Genomic DNA, 16,886 nt, shown 5'->3' on the forward strand with positions numbered 1-16,886 from the left:
CCCTGGCACTGTGAGGCAGCAGTGTTAACCACTGTGCCGTCCATAGTGTTGGGGAAATAAAGGTCAGTGAGGAAGGGGTGATGTGAGTGCTTTTCCTATACCAGAAATTGATGGAGGACCTCCTTGTCAGTGGTTCAGTAGCATGATTTTTTAATATTAGGCTGGTGCCCATTGAGTCTGCAGCTACTTTGAAAGAGTATTAACCAGGCTCACCCTATCTCCATAACTGTGCGTCTTTAGGCGCCGGATTGTGGCAACTAAGGGAATTTCACAGTAACCTCATTGCAGTGTTAATGTAAGCCTTACTTGTGACTAATAAATAAACTAATAACTTTATCATGGCTAATCCACCTAGGCTACACATCTTTGGATACTAAGGGGAAAATTAGCATGGCCAATCCACCTAAACTGCATATGTTTGGACTGTGGGTGGAGACTGGAGCACCCAGAGGGAATACTTGCAGACATGGAGAAAATGTGCAACCTCGCCACAGATGGTCACCTGAGGCTGGAATCGAACCCGGGTCCCTGGCGCTGCGAGGCAGCAGTGTTAGCCACTGTGCCACCAACATTTTCTCTTACTGCCAATTTTCCTCTTCTTTTTTTCTGAGTTAATCGGGAGGAAGAATGGAAGATTATGCATACAAAGCATCCCATGCACAGTTAGGTCTTTGCAGTGAGCTGTACTAATGCTGCGTGTGTGAAATGTTGAGAAGTTTGGGAGGGAGTGGAAAAGACTTTTCTAAGAATTATTCTTGATCTGGATATGCAAACCTCTTAACTCAGTTGCCTGACTGTAAGAAGTAACTTTGGCAGTGTTTTGGGAATGAGCTGTTCTCAATGGTAGGGTTGGTACATTAGGAGGGGCGGGGGGGGGGGGGGGGGCACAAAATGCAAGGGGGAATTAAGAGGAAAATGTATTCAGTCAGTGACAACAAATATCGGAATGTTTCATAACCGTTGGCTCGAAACCAAGTGGAAAATTTCCACCTGTTTTCAGCAGTTCCGTACAGAAGCAATGTGTGACCATCCGGTACTTGTAATCATTGATAAATATGCTTCGGAAAATGGTCTCTTGCTTTCTGTCGCATCAAAAATATGTTTTCCTCTGAAGCACCAGCAAATGGAGAATTTAAAAAAACACTCTCCTTCTAGTTATTGAATCTGATTCTGCAATTAACACCTCTTAGGTTCTGACACGCCTATTTTTTAGTGTCTGCTTTTTCTTCCTTCCCACAGGCAATGATTACATTCAGATCTGTGCCGCTACTGCATTCCTCCATCTCTCCAGCTGCACTGTGCACTTAAACACCATCGCAGACAAGGCTATGCAGCAAGTGTGTAAAAATGGGAATAGAATAGATAAGTGCTTGATGGCCAGCACATACATGATGGGCCAAAGAACCTCTCTGTGCTGTAAAATTCTATGACACAACCACATACCAGCCCATGTACCCACTCTCACACTAATTTTCTGTCCTGTCCCAACACACACACACGTCCGGAGTCTGAGGGCTTGGTAGTATAAGCTATGCAGCATTTCTGTGGGGAACATTGATCCACTGGAGCAAGCTGAGAGGGGTGATTGAAAAGCAGCAGTGCTGGTAAGAGATTAATTGGATTAATTGAATTGTTTATTTATTTAATTAGTCAGCTAGTGTGTGTATTTTTTTGGCCTTTACTTTAACAGCAGTTTTTCAAGTTTAAAGTGAAAACTAGAAGTGGGCAGCAAAGGAGTCTGGGAAGGGTTTTTTAAGCACGTGAAGTATAAAAGGTAGGCTGCAGTATACGGCGGGCAGCATCGGGAGCGGGCAGTGGAGTGTGTGGGAAGCAGAGTGTGAGCTATAAGACTTTGGCTCACAGGGCTTAGGCAGAAAGGGCGAGCAGGGGTGAGTTGAATTCATTTTTGCACTTTCTACCTGGTACTGGCAAGGTATCTCGAGGGGATGGGTGTGCAGGCAGTGCAATGTTCCTCTTGCACTATGTTTGAGGTGAGGGACGACGACAGTGTCCCTACTGATTACACCTGTGGGAAGTGCACCCATCTGCAGCTCCTCCAAAACCGTGTTAGGGAACTGGAGCTGGAGTTGGAGGAACTTAGGATCATCAGGGACGCAGAGATGGCCATAGACACAAGCTTTAGGAATACAGTTACTCCGAGGATTGAAAACAGATGGGTGACGGTGAGAGGGGCTGGGAGGAAGCAGTCCGTGCAGGGATCCCCGGTGGTCGTTCCCCTTAGCAACAAGTATTCCGCTTTGGATACGGTTGAGGGGGATGACATACCAGTGGGGAGCCGCAGTGAGAGGATCTCCAGCACTGTGTCCGTCTCTGTGGCTCGGGAGGGAAAGGGGGAGAGCGGGAGGGCGATAGTTATTGGGGACTCGTTAGTTAGAGGGATAGATAGGAGGTTCTGTGGCAGCAAAAGAGACTCACGGATGGTATGTTGCCTACCGGATGCCAAGGTCCGTGATGTCTCAGACCGTGTTTTCCAGATTCTGAAGGGGGAGGGGAAACAGTCACAAGTCGTGGTGCACATTGGTACCAATGACATAGGTAAGAGAAGGGACGGGGATTTAAAGCAGGAATTTCTGGAGCTGGGCTGGAAGCTGAGAGCCAAGACGAAACATGTGGTCATCTCTGGTACGTTGCCGGTACCACGTGATAGCGAGTTGAGGAACAGGGAGAGAGTGCACTTAAACATGTGGTTGCAGGGATGGTGTAGGAGGGAGGGTTTCAGATACGTGGATAATTGGAACACGTTCTGGGGAAGGTGGGACCTGTACAAACAGGACGGGGTGCACCTGAACCAGAGGGGCACCAATATCCTCGGAGGGAAATTTGTTACGGCTCTTCAGGGGGGTTTAAACTAATTTGTCAGGGGAGTGGGAAAGGGAGTTGTAGTCCAGAAGTCAGTGAGGGTGGTGAGGTATTGGGGAAGGTATCAGGGTCAAGGGTGGGTACTGGTAGACAGGAAGGTGGGTTGAAGTGTGTCTACTTCAATGCAAGGAGCATCCGGAACAAGGTAGATGAACTTGGGGCGTGGATTGGTACTTGGGACTACGATGTTGTGGCCATTACGGAGACGTGGGTAGAACAAGGACAGGAATGGTTGTTGGACGTTCCGGGGTATAGATGTTTCACTAAGTGTAGGGAAGCTGGTAAAAGAGGTGGAGGAGTGGCATTGTTAATCAAGGATAGTTTAACGGCTGCGGAAAGGCACTTCGTGGGGGATCTGCACACTGAGGTAATATGGGCTGAAGTTAGAAATAGGAAAGGAGCGGTCACGTTGCTAGGAGTTTACTATAGGCCCCCAAATAGTAATAGAGATGTGGAGGAAGAAATTGCTAAGCAGATTATGGATATGTGTGGGGGTCACAGGGTAGTTGTCATGGGGGACTTTAACTTTCCAAATATTGATTGGAACCTTTGTAGGTCAAATAGTTTGGATGGGGCACTTTTTGTGCAGTGTGTGCGGGAGGGTTTCCTGACACAATATGTGGATGGGCCGACTAGAGGTGAGGCCACATTGGATTTGGTACTGGGAAATGAACCGGGCCAAGTGTTAGATTTGGTTGTGGGAGAGCAATTTGGAGATAGTGACCACAATTCGGTGTCTTTTGTTATTGCAATGGAGAGGGATAGGGCCGTACGGCAGGGCAAGGTTTACAATTGGGGGAGGGGTAATTATGATGCGATTAGGCAAGAATTAGGGGGCATAAGTTGGGAACAGAAACTGTCAGAGAAAGGAACTAATGAAAAGTGGAATTTTTTCAAGGAACAAATACTGGATGTCCTTGATAGGTATGTTCCTGTCAGGCAGGGAGGAAATGGCCGAGTGAGGGAACCATGGTTCACAAAAGAGGTGGAATGTCTTGTGAAAAGGAAGAGGGAAGCTTATGTCGGGATGAGGAAACAAGGTTCAGATGGCTCGATTGAGGGTTACAAGTTAGCAAGGAATGAGCTGAAAAAGGGGCTTAGGAGAGCTAGGAGGGGACATGAGAAGTCCTTGGCGGGTCGGATCAAGGAAAACCCCAAGGCTTTTTACTCTTATGTGAGGAATAAAAGAATGACCAGGGTGAGGTTAGGGCCGGTCAAGGACAGTAGTGGGAACTTGTGTATGGAGTCAGTAGAGATAGGCGAGGTGATGAATGAATACTTTTCTTCAGTGTTCACCAAGGAGAGGGGCCATGTTTTTGAGGAAGAGAAGGTGTTACAGGCTAATAGGCTGGAGGAAATAGATGTTCGGAGGGAGGATGTCTTGGCAGTTTTGAATAAACTGAAGGTCGATAAGTCCCCTGGGCCTGATGAAATGTATCCTAGGATTCTTTGGGAGGCAAGGGATGAGATTGCAGAGCCTTTGGCGTTGATCTTTGGGTCCTCGCTGTCCACGGGGATGGTGCCAGAGGACTGGAGAATGGCGAATGTTGTTCCTCTGTTTAAGACAGGGAATAGAAATGACCCTGGTAATTATAGACCGGTTAGTCTTACTTCGGTGGTTGGTAAATTGATGGAAAGGGTCCTTAGGGATGGGATTTACGACCATTTAGAAAGATGCGGATTAATCCGAGATAGTCAGCACGGATTCGTGAAGGGCAAGTCGTGCCGCACAAATTTGATAGAATTTTTTGAGGAGGTAACTAAGTGTGTTGATGAAGGTAGGGCAGTTGATGTCATATACATGGATTTTAGTAAGGCGTTTGATAAGGTCCCCCATGGTCGGCTTATGATGAAAGTGAGGAGGTGTGGGATAGAGGGAAAGTTGGCCGATTGGATAGGCAACTGGCTGTCTGACCGAAGACAGAGGGTGGTGGTCGATGGAAAATTTTCGGATTGGAGGCAGGTTGCTAGCGGTGTGCCGCAGGGATCAGTGCTTGGTCCTCTGCTCTTTGTGATTTTTATTAATGACTTAGAGGAGGGGGCTGAAGGGTGGATCAGTAAATTTGCTGATGACACCAAGATTGGTGGAGTAGTGGATGAGGTAGAGGGCTGTTGTAGGCTGCAAAGAGACATAGATAGGATGCAAAGCTGGGCTGAAAAATGGCAAATGGAGTTTAACCCTGATAAATGTGAGGTGATTCATTTTGGTAGGACAAATTTAAATGTGGATTACAGGGTCAAAGGTAGGGTTCTGAAGACTGTGGAGGAACAGAGAGATCTTGGGGTCCATATCCACAGATCTCTAAAGGTTGCCACTCAAGTGGATAGAGCTGTGAAGAAGGCCTGTAGTGTGTTAGCTTTTATTAACAGGGGGTTGGAGTTTAAGAGCCGTGGGGTTATGCTGCAACTGTACAGGACCTTGGTGAGACCACATTTGGAATATTGTGTGCAGTTCTGGTCACCTCACTATAGGAAGGATGTGGAAGCGCTGGAAGGAGTGCAGAGGAGATTTACCAGGATGCTGCCTGGTTTGGAGGGTAGGTCATATGAGGAAAGGTTGAGGGAGCTAGGGCTATTCTCTCTGGAGCGGAGGAGGCTGAGGGGAGACTTAATAGAGGTGTATAAAATGATGAAGGGGATAGATAGAGTGAACGTTCAAAGACTATTTCCTCGGGTGGATGGAGCTATTACAAGGGGGCATAACTATAGGGTTCGTGGTGGGAGATACAGGAAGGATATCAGAGGTAGGTTCTTTATGCAGAGAGTGGTTGGGATGTGGAATGGACTGCCTGCAGTGATAGTGGAGTCAGACACTTTAGAAACATTTAAGCGGTTATTGGATAGGCACATGGAGCACACCAGGATGATAGGGAGTGGGATAGCTTGATCTTGGTTTCAGATAAAGCTCGGCACAACATCGTGGGCCGAAGGGCCTGTTCTGTGCTGTACTGTTCTATGTTCTATGTTCTAACATCTATGGATTTGTGTTTTGCCTTTATTCCAGAGATAAAGTCCTTTCTGAAGCAGCACAGGGACAGTTGCCTGCTTAAGATCTCCGATTTTGAACTCTTAATTGATTGCTAACTATAAAATCCCTACACTGCAGAAATAGGATTTTGTGTGAGAAGGGACACTAGCAGCAGAGATTCGGATGAGTCCAGGATTGCGGAGGGCAGAATGTGGAAGGCCAGCCAGGAATGCATTTGACCTATCAAGTCTGCACAGACTCTCCGACAGAGCATCTTACCCAGGCCCACTCCCCCACTTTATCCCCGTTACTCCATGCATTTTACTACAGCTAATCCACCTAACCTACACATCTTTGGACACTAAGGGGCAATTTATCATGCGCAATCCACCTAACCTGTACATCTTTGGACTGTGGGAGGGAATCGGAGCATCGGAGGAAACCCGAATAAGACATGGAGAATGTGAAAACTCCATGCAGCCACCCAAGGCCGGAATTGAACCCGGGTCCCTGGCACCGTAAGGCAGCACTGCTAACTGCTGCGCCACCGTGCCGCCCTCTCTTTTGGTCCAAGTTTGAGTTCAATATGAAGGGTTGAAGCTGATGATTGCTGTGTGTGCACTCATGATTGCGTTTGTGCGTGAGTGTGCATGTAAAGTGACACCCACCACAGACTGGGAACTGCTGTTCTAGTTAATTGACCAGTTTAGACCCTGACTCGAATGAACCCTGTTCCAGATTTCTGTCAGAAGGTTTCTTCTTAGATCCTTGAGTGCTTGCAGTTTGATACAGGCAAAATCACTTCTAACATCAGGCTGCTGATCACTGGAAGATTAAGGGTTGCATTGGCTTCTTGTGCAGTTGATGGTTGTTGGGAGACTCGGTTGGCACGGTGTCAGGTGTAGTAATGGGGCTGATAGATAATGTGATGGTGCTTTTAAAGTTTCTAATCTTTATTGTAGCTTGTTATTTGGTGAGAACACACACTTAGCTGCCTCTTCTAGCACCGGTTTCAACCACTCACTCACCGTAAATTTTGCCATCGAGTATTTGCCGTGGTGTTTACCCGGTCCTGCTGATTCTAGGAAATAGGAATTCGTGCTTTGAGCTTTCGTGGCTCCTTGTTTCAATGTATTTGATGGAAAATCTTGGGTGTTTTCCAACTCCTTACTTATTAGCATATTGGGAGCCGGCCCCATCTATCCCTGAGGATTTGCTTCTGGTTGCACTCATTGAATCTATGGTTTCCATCATACTTATATTGATGTAATTAATTCCAGCTTGACTGACTTTGTTGGATGGGGTGGGAGTAGGGGGGGGTGGGGGGGGGGGGGGGGGGCGGCGGTGGGAGTAGGGTTGGGGGGGGGAGTAGGGGGGGTGTGGGAATAGGGGGAGAGGGTGGGGTGGGTTGGGGGGGTGGGGTGGGAGTGGGGGGGGGGTGGAGGGGGAGGGGTGGGGGGGGTGGGTGGTAGCATATGTTGCTGAAGATTTCCCTGGTAAACATTTGAAGGAAGTGATTATCATAAATTCTAACTTTTCAATTCGTACCCTCAAGTTTTGAACCCATTTATAAGTTTAGATTTGACCTCTTCTTCGAAAACCATCCCCCCATACCCTGAAATTATGTTTCCCTCAAGGTCACTTTGACCATTTGCTTCAATGTTCTTGTATTTTTTCCCAGTGAATCCCATTCCCTTTCTCTCACTAGAAGTAGATTTTTTTTTTCTCTTGGGTGAATCTTGCCTATTTTAGATAAACATCCTTCATTCTCAGGGCGACATGGTGACAAGAGTGGTTAGCACTGCTGCCTCACAGCGTCAGGGACCTGGGTTCAATTCCAACCTCTGGTCACTGTCTGTGTGGAGTTTGTATATTCACCCCGTGTCTGTGTGAGTTTCCTCCAGGTGCTCCGGTTTCCTCCCACACTCCAAAGATGTGCGAGTTAGGTGGAGTGGCCATGCTAAATTACCCTTTAGTGTCCCAAGATGTGTAGGGCAGGTGGATTAGCCATGGTAAATGTGTGGGGTTACGGGGATAGGGCAAGGCGGAGGGCCTGGGTAAGAAACTCTCCACTTGGAAAAATACAAACTCTCCAAGAAGATCGCGCATATCGACACAGACATTAAGAAACTCTGTCAGAGAGTTGGTGCAGACTTGATGGGCAGAATGGCCTCCTGTAGGAATTCTGTGATTGTTGCTCTGAAGGTGTTCCACTTGCCTTTCACTTAGATATTTTTGAAAGTCTTCCTCCAATCCATTTGATTTATTTATTCTTATCTCTTTAAAATTAGCCCTTTTTTAGTTTCGGATACCATGTCAAACTTGATCATTTTACGATCATTGCACCCTTGAGTTACGCCAGTTTTAATTTCTGGGGTCATTTACTGACATAGGGTGAAGATGAAAACTGCTTCTTGCTGCAGTGGCCCATGAAGCAGGCTTTTGCAAACTCTGGCACAAAGCCACTTGGGTTGCATATGTTTATATTTGGTTGATTGAAGTTTCTCATTTAAAATAGCTTTCCTGTCATTGGCAAGCCTTGTAATGTAATTGACACTTGCGCGCAGAAGTTGTGCGAATCAGTGCAGGCGCTCAGTGGCATCTGAACTACTGGGTAATCAGTTTCTACTGAGCAGCCAGGCTGAACGGTGCAAATCCTCAGTGCAGGGCATAAATGTGGGGAAAATTAAACACTTTTTAAATCCATAATGTGCCCATGCAGCTGATTCTCTGTCATGGCCCATACAGCATTAATGAATACGATTTTCGTAGCCAATACGGCAGCTGGTCCGGACCCAACGTTTGAGCGACTATCAAAACATGTATCTGAGGGAGGGAGCAAACCAATCCAATCAAATTCAAATCATAGACAGTGCAGAAGGATGCCATTCGTCCCATCGAGTCAGCAACGACTCTCCGACAAAGCATCCCACACAGGCCCACTCCCTGCCCTATCCCCATAACCCCACGCATTTACCCCACTAATTGCCTAATTTAACATTATCTTGGGACGCTAAAGGACAATTTAGCATGGCCAATCCACCTCACCTGTACATAGAAATCATAGAAACCCTACAGTACAGAAAGAGGCCATTCGGCCCATCGAGTCTGCACCGACCACAATCCCACCCAGACCCTACTCCCATATCCCTGCATATTTTACCCACTAATCCCTCTAACCTACGCATCTCAGGACACTAAGGGGCAATTTTAACATGGCCAATCAACTTAACCCGCACATCTTTGGACTGTGGGAGGAAACCGGAGCACCCGGAGGAAACCCACGCAGACACGAGGAGAATGTGCAAGCTCCACACAGACAGTGATCCAAGCCGGGAATCGAACCCAGGTCCCTGGAGCTGTGAAGCAGCAGTGCTAACCACTGTGCTATCATCTTTCGGACTGTGGGAGGAAACTGGAGCACCCGGAGGAAATCCACGCAGACATGGGGAGAATATGCAAGCTTCACCCAGGCATCTTGTGGGTTTTTTTCCCCCAGGACCATAGGGACTGAGGGATTGATTATGGGAAGAACTTTAAACACCAAAGCCAAGGAAAACAAGTTGCCATGGCTTGAAACCCAACAAATGTAACAACCAATAAGACTGAAAAGAATAAGGATCATGTAAATCAGAAAGTATTGATTGGAAAAGTGCCAGTTTGGATTTTAAAGTCTGTGGGTTTTGGGGGGGAATATGTGACTGCTTCCCCACCTCATGAGAAGCATAGTGGTTTCTATGAAATGTTTCCTGAATCACAGAATCTTTACCATGCAGAAGGTGGTAATTTGGCCCATCGAGTCTGCACTGACTCTCTGAAAGAACATTCTACCTTGTTTGTCCCACTCCCCTGCCTTATCCAAGTAACCTTGCACATTCTTGCTTTTCAATTTAGAGTCAGTACACACATACTCGAAGCAGCACATTTCAATTCCTCATCCTTGGTCATGGTCTCCCTGACTTTTTCTCTCTCTCTTTCTCTTACTCTCTCTTTCTTTCTCTCTCTCTCTCTCTCTCTTTTTCTCTCTCTCTCTCTTTCTCTTTCTCTCTCTTTCTTTCTCTCTTTCTCGTTCTCTCTTTCTCTTTCTCTCTTTCTCTCTCTCTCCTCTTGTTGCATGCATCTGTGGGCAGTTGCACCCACATGCGAGTGATTGATTTCTTTGTCCATGTGCCTGCCCATAATCAGCAGCCAGATCCACGTGCTGCCTTGTGACTTGAGATGCGAGTCATGTGCGGAGGTCATATGTAACTGGAATAGTGGGAATTCTGACCCAGCATTCCAGCTTTCACTGAAGTTTGTATGAGGACAGAAGGCAAGAATAGATTGTGCTGTCGTATCTCTGGTCTAACCCAGCTCTGTAGAAAATTCCAAATAATTAGGTAATTTAAAATAAATTACACAAAGCAGTTGGAATAGTGATTGCTGCCAGCTTGAAGAAATGTGTCTACGAGTCAAACTAGGCTGACTTGACAATGATCTGTCTGTGCAGATGGTTTCTCTCACAGTTTATACAGAATGATACATTTCCCCTGCCTCTCCTGAATCCTTCCTTCTCTTCCCTGTTATGTCGAATTTCGACATTGTAATGGGAGTCGACAGTTTTCAATGGTGTAACATTGCATAATTATGGTTGCTAATTTGACATCCTACCCCATGAAACCCCCCCACTCCCTGCCAGTGATGTGACAGCCAATGTTTCCTCTGAGGCTGTGTGACGTTTACTCTCCCCACTTTTCCCCTTCTCCCAACTCCAGGTGACTGTTACTGCTCACACTTCCGTCCCTTCGTCCCCTGGGCTCCCTGCTCATTTTTGTCTTTCAGTTGAAGCAGTGCTGCCAATTTCAATGTTTGTATTTTGTCCTCCAGGTCGTGCGAGTCTCTGGCAGAGAAGAAAGTCGAAGGTGAGCCTGATGTTTGCAGTTTGCTCGTGCTTTCCAGTGGGGATAGCTCGAGGAACAACCTTGCAATGAATAATGCTGAGCCTTGAGTCAAGTTTTCTGGGATGATGGCTTCTTCGTGGTTTAAAAGCAAAATGCTGAGGATGCTGGAAGTTTGAAATAAAAAGAGAAATTTCTGGAAACGCTCAGTAAATCGAGCAATGTCAGTCGAGGGAGGAACAGAATTAACATTTCGGGTCATAGGAGCATAGAAAATGAATTTGCATTTACGTAGTCTTTTTCATAATCACTCGACATCCCAAAGCACTTTACAGCCAATGAAATACTTTGGAAGTGTAGTTGATTTGAGTTGATTTGATTTATTATTGTCACATGTATTAACATACAGTGAAAAGTATTGTTTCTTGCGCGCTATACAGATAGAGCACACTGTTCATAAAAGAGGAAACGAGAGTGTGCAGAATGTAGTGTTACAGTCATAGCTAGGGTGCAGAGAAAGATCAACTTAGTGCGAGGTAGGTCCATTCAAAAGTCTGGCTGGCGGCAGCAGGGAAGAAACTGTTCTTGAGTTGGTTGGTACGTGACCTCAGACTTTTGTATCTTTTTCCCGACAGAAGAAGGTGGGAAAGAGAATGTCCGGAGTGCATGGGGTCCTTGATTATGCTGGCTGCTTTGCCGAGGCAGCGAGAAGTGTAGACAGAGTCAATGGATGGGAGGCTGCTTTGCGAGATGGACAGGGCTACGTTCACAAACCTTTGTAGTTTCTTGCGGTCTTGGGCAGAGCAGTCACTATTGTAATGTAGGAAAGGCGGAGGAGAGGGGGTGGGGGTGGTGGCGGGTGGCAATGATATACTGGTATTGTCACTGGACTGGTAATCCAGAGACCCAGAATAATGCTCTGGGGACCCAGGTTCAGATCCCACCATGGCAGATGGTGATACTTGGATACAATAAAACTTGGAAGTTAAAAGTCTAATGATGACCATGAAACCATTGTCGATTGTTCTGGAAAAAAAACCCTTCTGGTTCACTAATGTCCTTTAGGAAAGGAAAGCTTCCGTCCTTACCTGGTCTGGCTGACATGTGACTCCAGACCCACAGCAATGTGTTTAACTCTTAAATGCCCTCTGGGATGGGCAATAAATGCTGCCACAGCCAGCGATGCCCACATCCCATGAACAAATTTTTAAAAAGCAAGCTCCTGCAAAAAGCAATCTGATCAGAACCAGATAATCTGTTTTCTTGTTGGTTGAAGGATACATATTAACCAGGACAGCGAGGATAACTCCCCTCTTCTTTGAAATCACAATCACCTGGGCAGGCAGGTGAGATTGTTGTTCAACCAAAAGCTGGCATCTCCAGCAGTGTGGCATACTCTCAAGCACGAGACTGTGCTCGAGCCCTGGAGTGCGACTTGAACACAGAACCATGTGACTCTGAGGCAAGAGAGCTCCCAACTGAGACTCAAGAGTTGAGTGACTAGAGAAGTCCTCAGTTGGAGTTGTTGGCAGTCAGTAGGGATCGGTGTTGGGTCCATTGTTGTTTGTCATCTATATCAATGATCTGGATGATAATGTGGTAAATTGGATCAGCAAATTTGCTGATGATACTAAGATTGGAGGTGTAGTGGACAGTGAGGAAGGTTTTCAAAGCTTGCAGAGGGATTTGGACCAACTAGAAAAATGGGCTGAAAAATGGCAAATGGAATTTAACGCAGACAAGTGTGAGATATTGCACTTTGGAAGGACAAACCAAAGAAGAACGTACAGGGTAAATGGTAGGATTCTGAAGAGTGCAGTTGAACAGAGGGATCTGGGAATACAGGTACAGAATTCCCTAAAAGTGACGTCACAGGTGGATAGGGTCGTAAAGAGTACCTTTGGTACATTGGCCTTTTATAAATCGGAGTATCGAGCATAAAAGTTGGAGTGTTATGGTAAGGTTATATAAGGCATTGGTGAGGCCGAATTTGGAGTATTGTGTCCAGTTTTGGTCACCTAGTTACAGGAAGGATGGAAATAAGGTTGAAAGAGTGCAGAGAAGGTTCACAAGGATGTTGCCGGGACTTGAGAAGCTGAGTTACGGAGAGAGATTGAATAGGTTGGGACTTTATTCCCTGGAGCGTAGAAGACTGAGGGGAGATTTGATAGAGGTGTATAAGATTTTGATGGGTATAGATAGAGTGAATGCAAGCAGGCTTTTTCCGCTGAGGCTAGGGGAGAAAAAAACCAGAGGGCATGGGTTAAGGGTGAAAGGAGAAAAGTTTAAAGGGAATATTAGGGGGGGCTTCTTCACGCAGAGAGTGGTGGGAGTGTGGAATGAGCTGCTGGATAAAGTGGTCAATGCGGGGTCACTTTTAACATTTAAGAAAAACTTGGACGGGTTCATGGATGAGAGGGGTGTGGAGGGATATGGTCCAAGTGCAGGTCAGTGGGACTAGGCAAAAAATGGTTCAGCACAGACAAGAAGGGCCAAAAGGCCTGTTTCTGAGCTGTAATTTTCTATGGTTCTATGGTTCTAGTATAATCTGCCGCCACTCACTACTTTAGGCTCATGCAGGGAGAGTGGAGGGTGAACTACTGACAGTTGGATGGTGCTGTGAAACTATAGCCTGGGCAGCATCTTGGGAGAATTGGAGGGTGTAGTGGGGTATTTTTAAAAGGTGGACAATTTATGTCTTAAAAACTTAGACTATACTCAAAAACTCGCAAAAGGCAAAGCCGCTGTTCAAAAGACGTAACTAGATTTATTTGAAATGCAAAAATCAAACAGGACTATCAGTCCATTAACCTACGGCCGTTCAGAGGTCTCCAAGGAGTTAAACAGCTCAGGTTTAGACTTGTGAAACCTCTCCAAAGATCTGAGGCACTCGGCCAAATACCGAACAATTATACCTTTTGTTATCTAAAATTCATTAGCTTAAAATCAATTTCATTTAGTGTTCACACATCAGTCCAGTTTTTGACAAGTATCTCAGTCAATTGCAATCTGCCACTCAGTACAATGATATCTCATTAGTCCATTCAATCCGGACATCTTCCCATTTTGGCTAAACCCACTTCCTGGTTGCGGTGTAACTATGGATGCTTTCCATAGATGAAACCTTTCTCACAGGCACATTGCCAAGACAGAAAGATACATGATTTCTGGGCCCTAAAAATGCATCATCATGTGTCTGGACAATGTATGCCACGATAATGTTACAACATTTGTCCCAAAAACTTGAAACTTTCTAATACTTACTTTTGCTAACTAAGAGATTCCCAGCTTATAGCTCTAACCTTCTGACCTCACCATTACACTTTGCAGCATTTGCTTTTTTTGACTGAGACGAACAATGCATTTTATACATTAAAATCATTCAATACTTTGATACCTATTAACTTTAAAATCATATTCAATTATCTTAATACTGTTACTGAATTCACATATGAGCAAACTGTCCATATTATAAAGAATCATTTAACCCCTTCTCGCTGTCCTGTCACTAAAAAGACTATATCTGTCTGTGAATCTCACTAGCTGATTTAAAATTCCCTTCTACAGAGGGTATTAGACCTAAGCAGAGAAACAAACTGCTCTTTTAAAGTCATTTTCCAAAGAAATCCCTGTCTCGATTAGTATGACCTGGCCTGTTGAATACATTGATGGCTGCAAGTGAACAAAGTGATGTCTGATTTTAACAGCACAATGCAGGGAGTTCCTCAACTCAGCTTCTTTCAGCCTATACTACAGACTGTAATTAGACTCCATGCCCTTGGGATAGGGAGGGAATTGAAAAAAAGGCTCTCAGTTGGGGGAAGGAAAACAGCGAATTCCAACGCCCTGATCTACAGTGACTCACTGGTGAATGTGTGAGGAACAACACTGACAGAAGAAGTGTTGAGCTTATCTGTAATTATCCCCATGTTTGAGGTTTGACATAGATGAAGTATGATTGGCAGGCGTGTTTTCCGTCGGTGGACATGGCGAGACTTTCCAGTCCCGTCGATTTTTACAGCATTTTGGTAGCTTGTCCATTCCGCCACCGGGGTGTTTCTTTTGGCAAGATGGCAAGATCCCACCGGTGGGAAGGGCCAGGAAATCCCACCCGTGCCTTCAAGGGAAGAGAAGAGGAAATTAAATTTTCTTTTTAAAAAGAAAAAAAATGGATATAAAATGAATGAATCTGCTCATTGTAACCATTGTTTGTCAGTTAGACCCAGACATTGCTTCTGGTGGTATTTCCAGAACACTCTACTGAACTGTTGTTCATCTCCGCAGGCGACATTCACAGAGAGAAGAAATTCCGGCCTCACCGACGATTCGGAGATCGCAGAGAAAATGTCATTAGTGCTCGGACATATTTCTACGCGGATGAGTCCAAATGTGACCAATACATGGAGACCTTTTTAAAATGCATCGCAGCATCTGGTATGACTCCCATTTCTATTGGTGCTGAGGGTACTTTATTACAGAATGAATGGCATGTGGGCTCTGTGTGAGTAAAGGTGTTGTATCTTTCCATAGCTAGACATTAAAGGTTACTTGATTCGGCTTATGGCACCAGCTAAGGTGGGCATGTTTCTAGGATCTGTACAATATCTGTAGATATTGTTGGTGAGTGGCAATTTGTACAGTAATTACTGGCAGCGAATGTGTTGTTCCTTACTGATGTTTTCTCACTGTTCAGTGGTAACAACAATGCTGCCTTGCGTTACCTGGGTTACTCCTTAAATAGCCGGTTATTCTTTTCAATGCGGAGTTTGGTGGTGAGCTAGTGACTGTTCAGCTCTCTGACGATTCTTAACCTCTCTTGGTGTCTTTTGCAGCTGGCAGTTCTGACGATGGATTTTCTGCTATCAAGTTGACAGCACTGGGGAGACCACAGTTCCTGGTAAGGTTCTAGTCCTGCTTTATGGTGGGGGTGGGGAGAGGACTAGTTGCAGGGACGGTGATCTGAGATTGAACCTGATGTTCTGTAATTCCTCTGCAATTCTTGTGCTTTTACTCCCATCTTTGTAGCTACAGTTCTCCGAAGTCCTGGTGAAATGGCGTGGTTTTTTCCGCCAGTTTGCTGCTGAGCAGGGAAAGGAGGGTCTGGCTGCTGTGGACACAAAGCTGGATTTGGAGAGACTGCAAGTGAGTGAGGGGATGGCTATGGCTTGTGGGCACTGGCTGGGGTGCAGAAAGAGGCAAACCAGATATCGTCAGCTGTACTGCACTGTACTGCAGCGCTGGCTTGCGTGGACCATAACGAGTCACTGTGCACGGTGGCACAGTGGTTAGCACTGCTGCCTCACAGCGCCAAGGACCCGGGTTCAATTCCGGCCTTGGATGGAGTTTGCACTTTCTCCTTTGTCTGTGTGGGTTTCCTCCCACACTCGAGGGATATGCAGGTTAGATGGATTGGTCATGCTAAATTGCCCCTTAGTGTCAGGGGGATTAGCAAGATAAGTGCGTGGGGACACGGGGATAGGGCCTCAGTTGGCAGTGCAGGCTTGATGGGCCGAATGGCCTCCTTCTGCACTGCAGGGATTCTATGGTCTTAATGACATTAACATCAGTGCACAACTTTTGATACAGCCTTTATCTTTGTTATTCCTGGGGACTGTAGGGAACAGAATTGGTGCAAACCAGACAGGCAGTCTAGAGGTTCTGCTGGGTCTATGTCTCATTCTCCAATCTAGCCCGTACTCCACTCTACCAACCTGCTTTAGTTATTACATCATTAACATAGAACTACTGCGATGACATTCCTTGTCAAGCAGCTTCTTGCTGCTCCAATCAATCTTGCCCATGTGATGGAGGTTTGCTTTGGGCAGCACGATGGCACAGTGGTTAGCACTGCTGCCTCAAAGTGCCAGGGAGCTGGGTTGAATTCTGGCCTCAGTCACTGTGCATGTAGTTTGCATGTTCTCCCCGTGTCTGCGTGGGTTTCCTCCGAGTGCTCCTGTTTCCTCCCACAGTCCAAAAGATGTGTGGGTTAGGTGGTTTGGCCATGCTAAATTGCACCTTAGTGTCAGGGAGACTAGCAGGGTGAATATGTGGGGTCACGGGGATAGGGCCTGGGTGGGATTGTTGTTGGTGCAGGCATGATGGGTGAAATGGCCTCCTTCTGCACTGTAGGGATTCCAATGGTCAGGTGTTAAAGTGGAGGC

The 16,886-nt window shown here is 46.1% G+C and overlaps 1 protein-coding gene across 1 annotated transcript in view; it reads left to right on the forward strand.

Moving 5' to 3' along the window:
* LOC144502953 (proline dehydrogenase 1, mitochondrial-like) overlaps positions 1-16,886 on the forward strand; it is a 40,730-nt gene that overhangs the window by 11,891 nt on the left and 11,953 nt on the right. Inside the window, exons 3-6 of the mRNA XM_078227390.1 lie at positions 10,715-10,749; positions 15,010-15,159; positions 15,558-15,622; positions 15,751-15,867. Coding sequence (XP_078083516.1) covers positions 10,715-10,749; positions 15,010-15,159; positions 15,558-15,622; positions 15,751-15,867 — 367 coding nt within the window. The remainder of the gene's footprint in view (positions 1-10,714; positions 10,750-15,009; positions 15,160-15,557; positions 15,623-15,750; positions 15,868-16,886) is intronic.

Source organism: Mustelus asterias, chromosome 13 (assembly GCF_964213995.1).
Source record: "Mustelus asterias chromosome 13, sMusAst1.hap1.1, whole genome shotgun sequence".
NCBI lineage: Eukaryota > Metazoa > Chordata > Chondrichthyes > Carcharhiniformes > Triakidae > Mustelus > Mustelus asterias.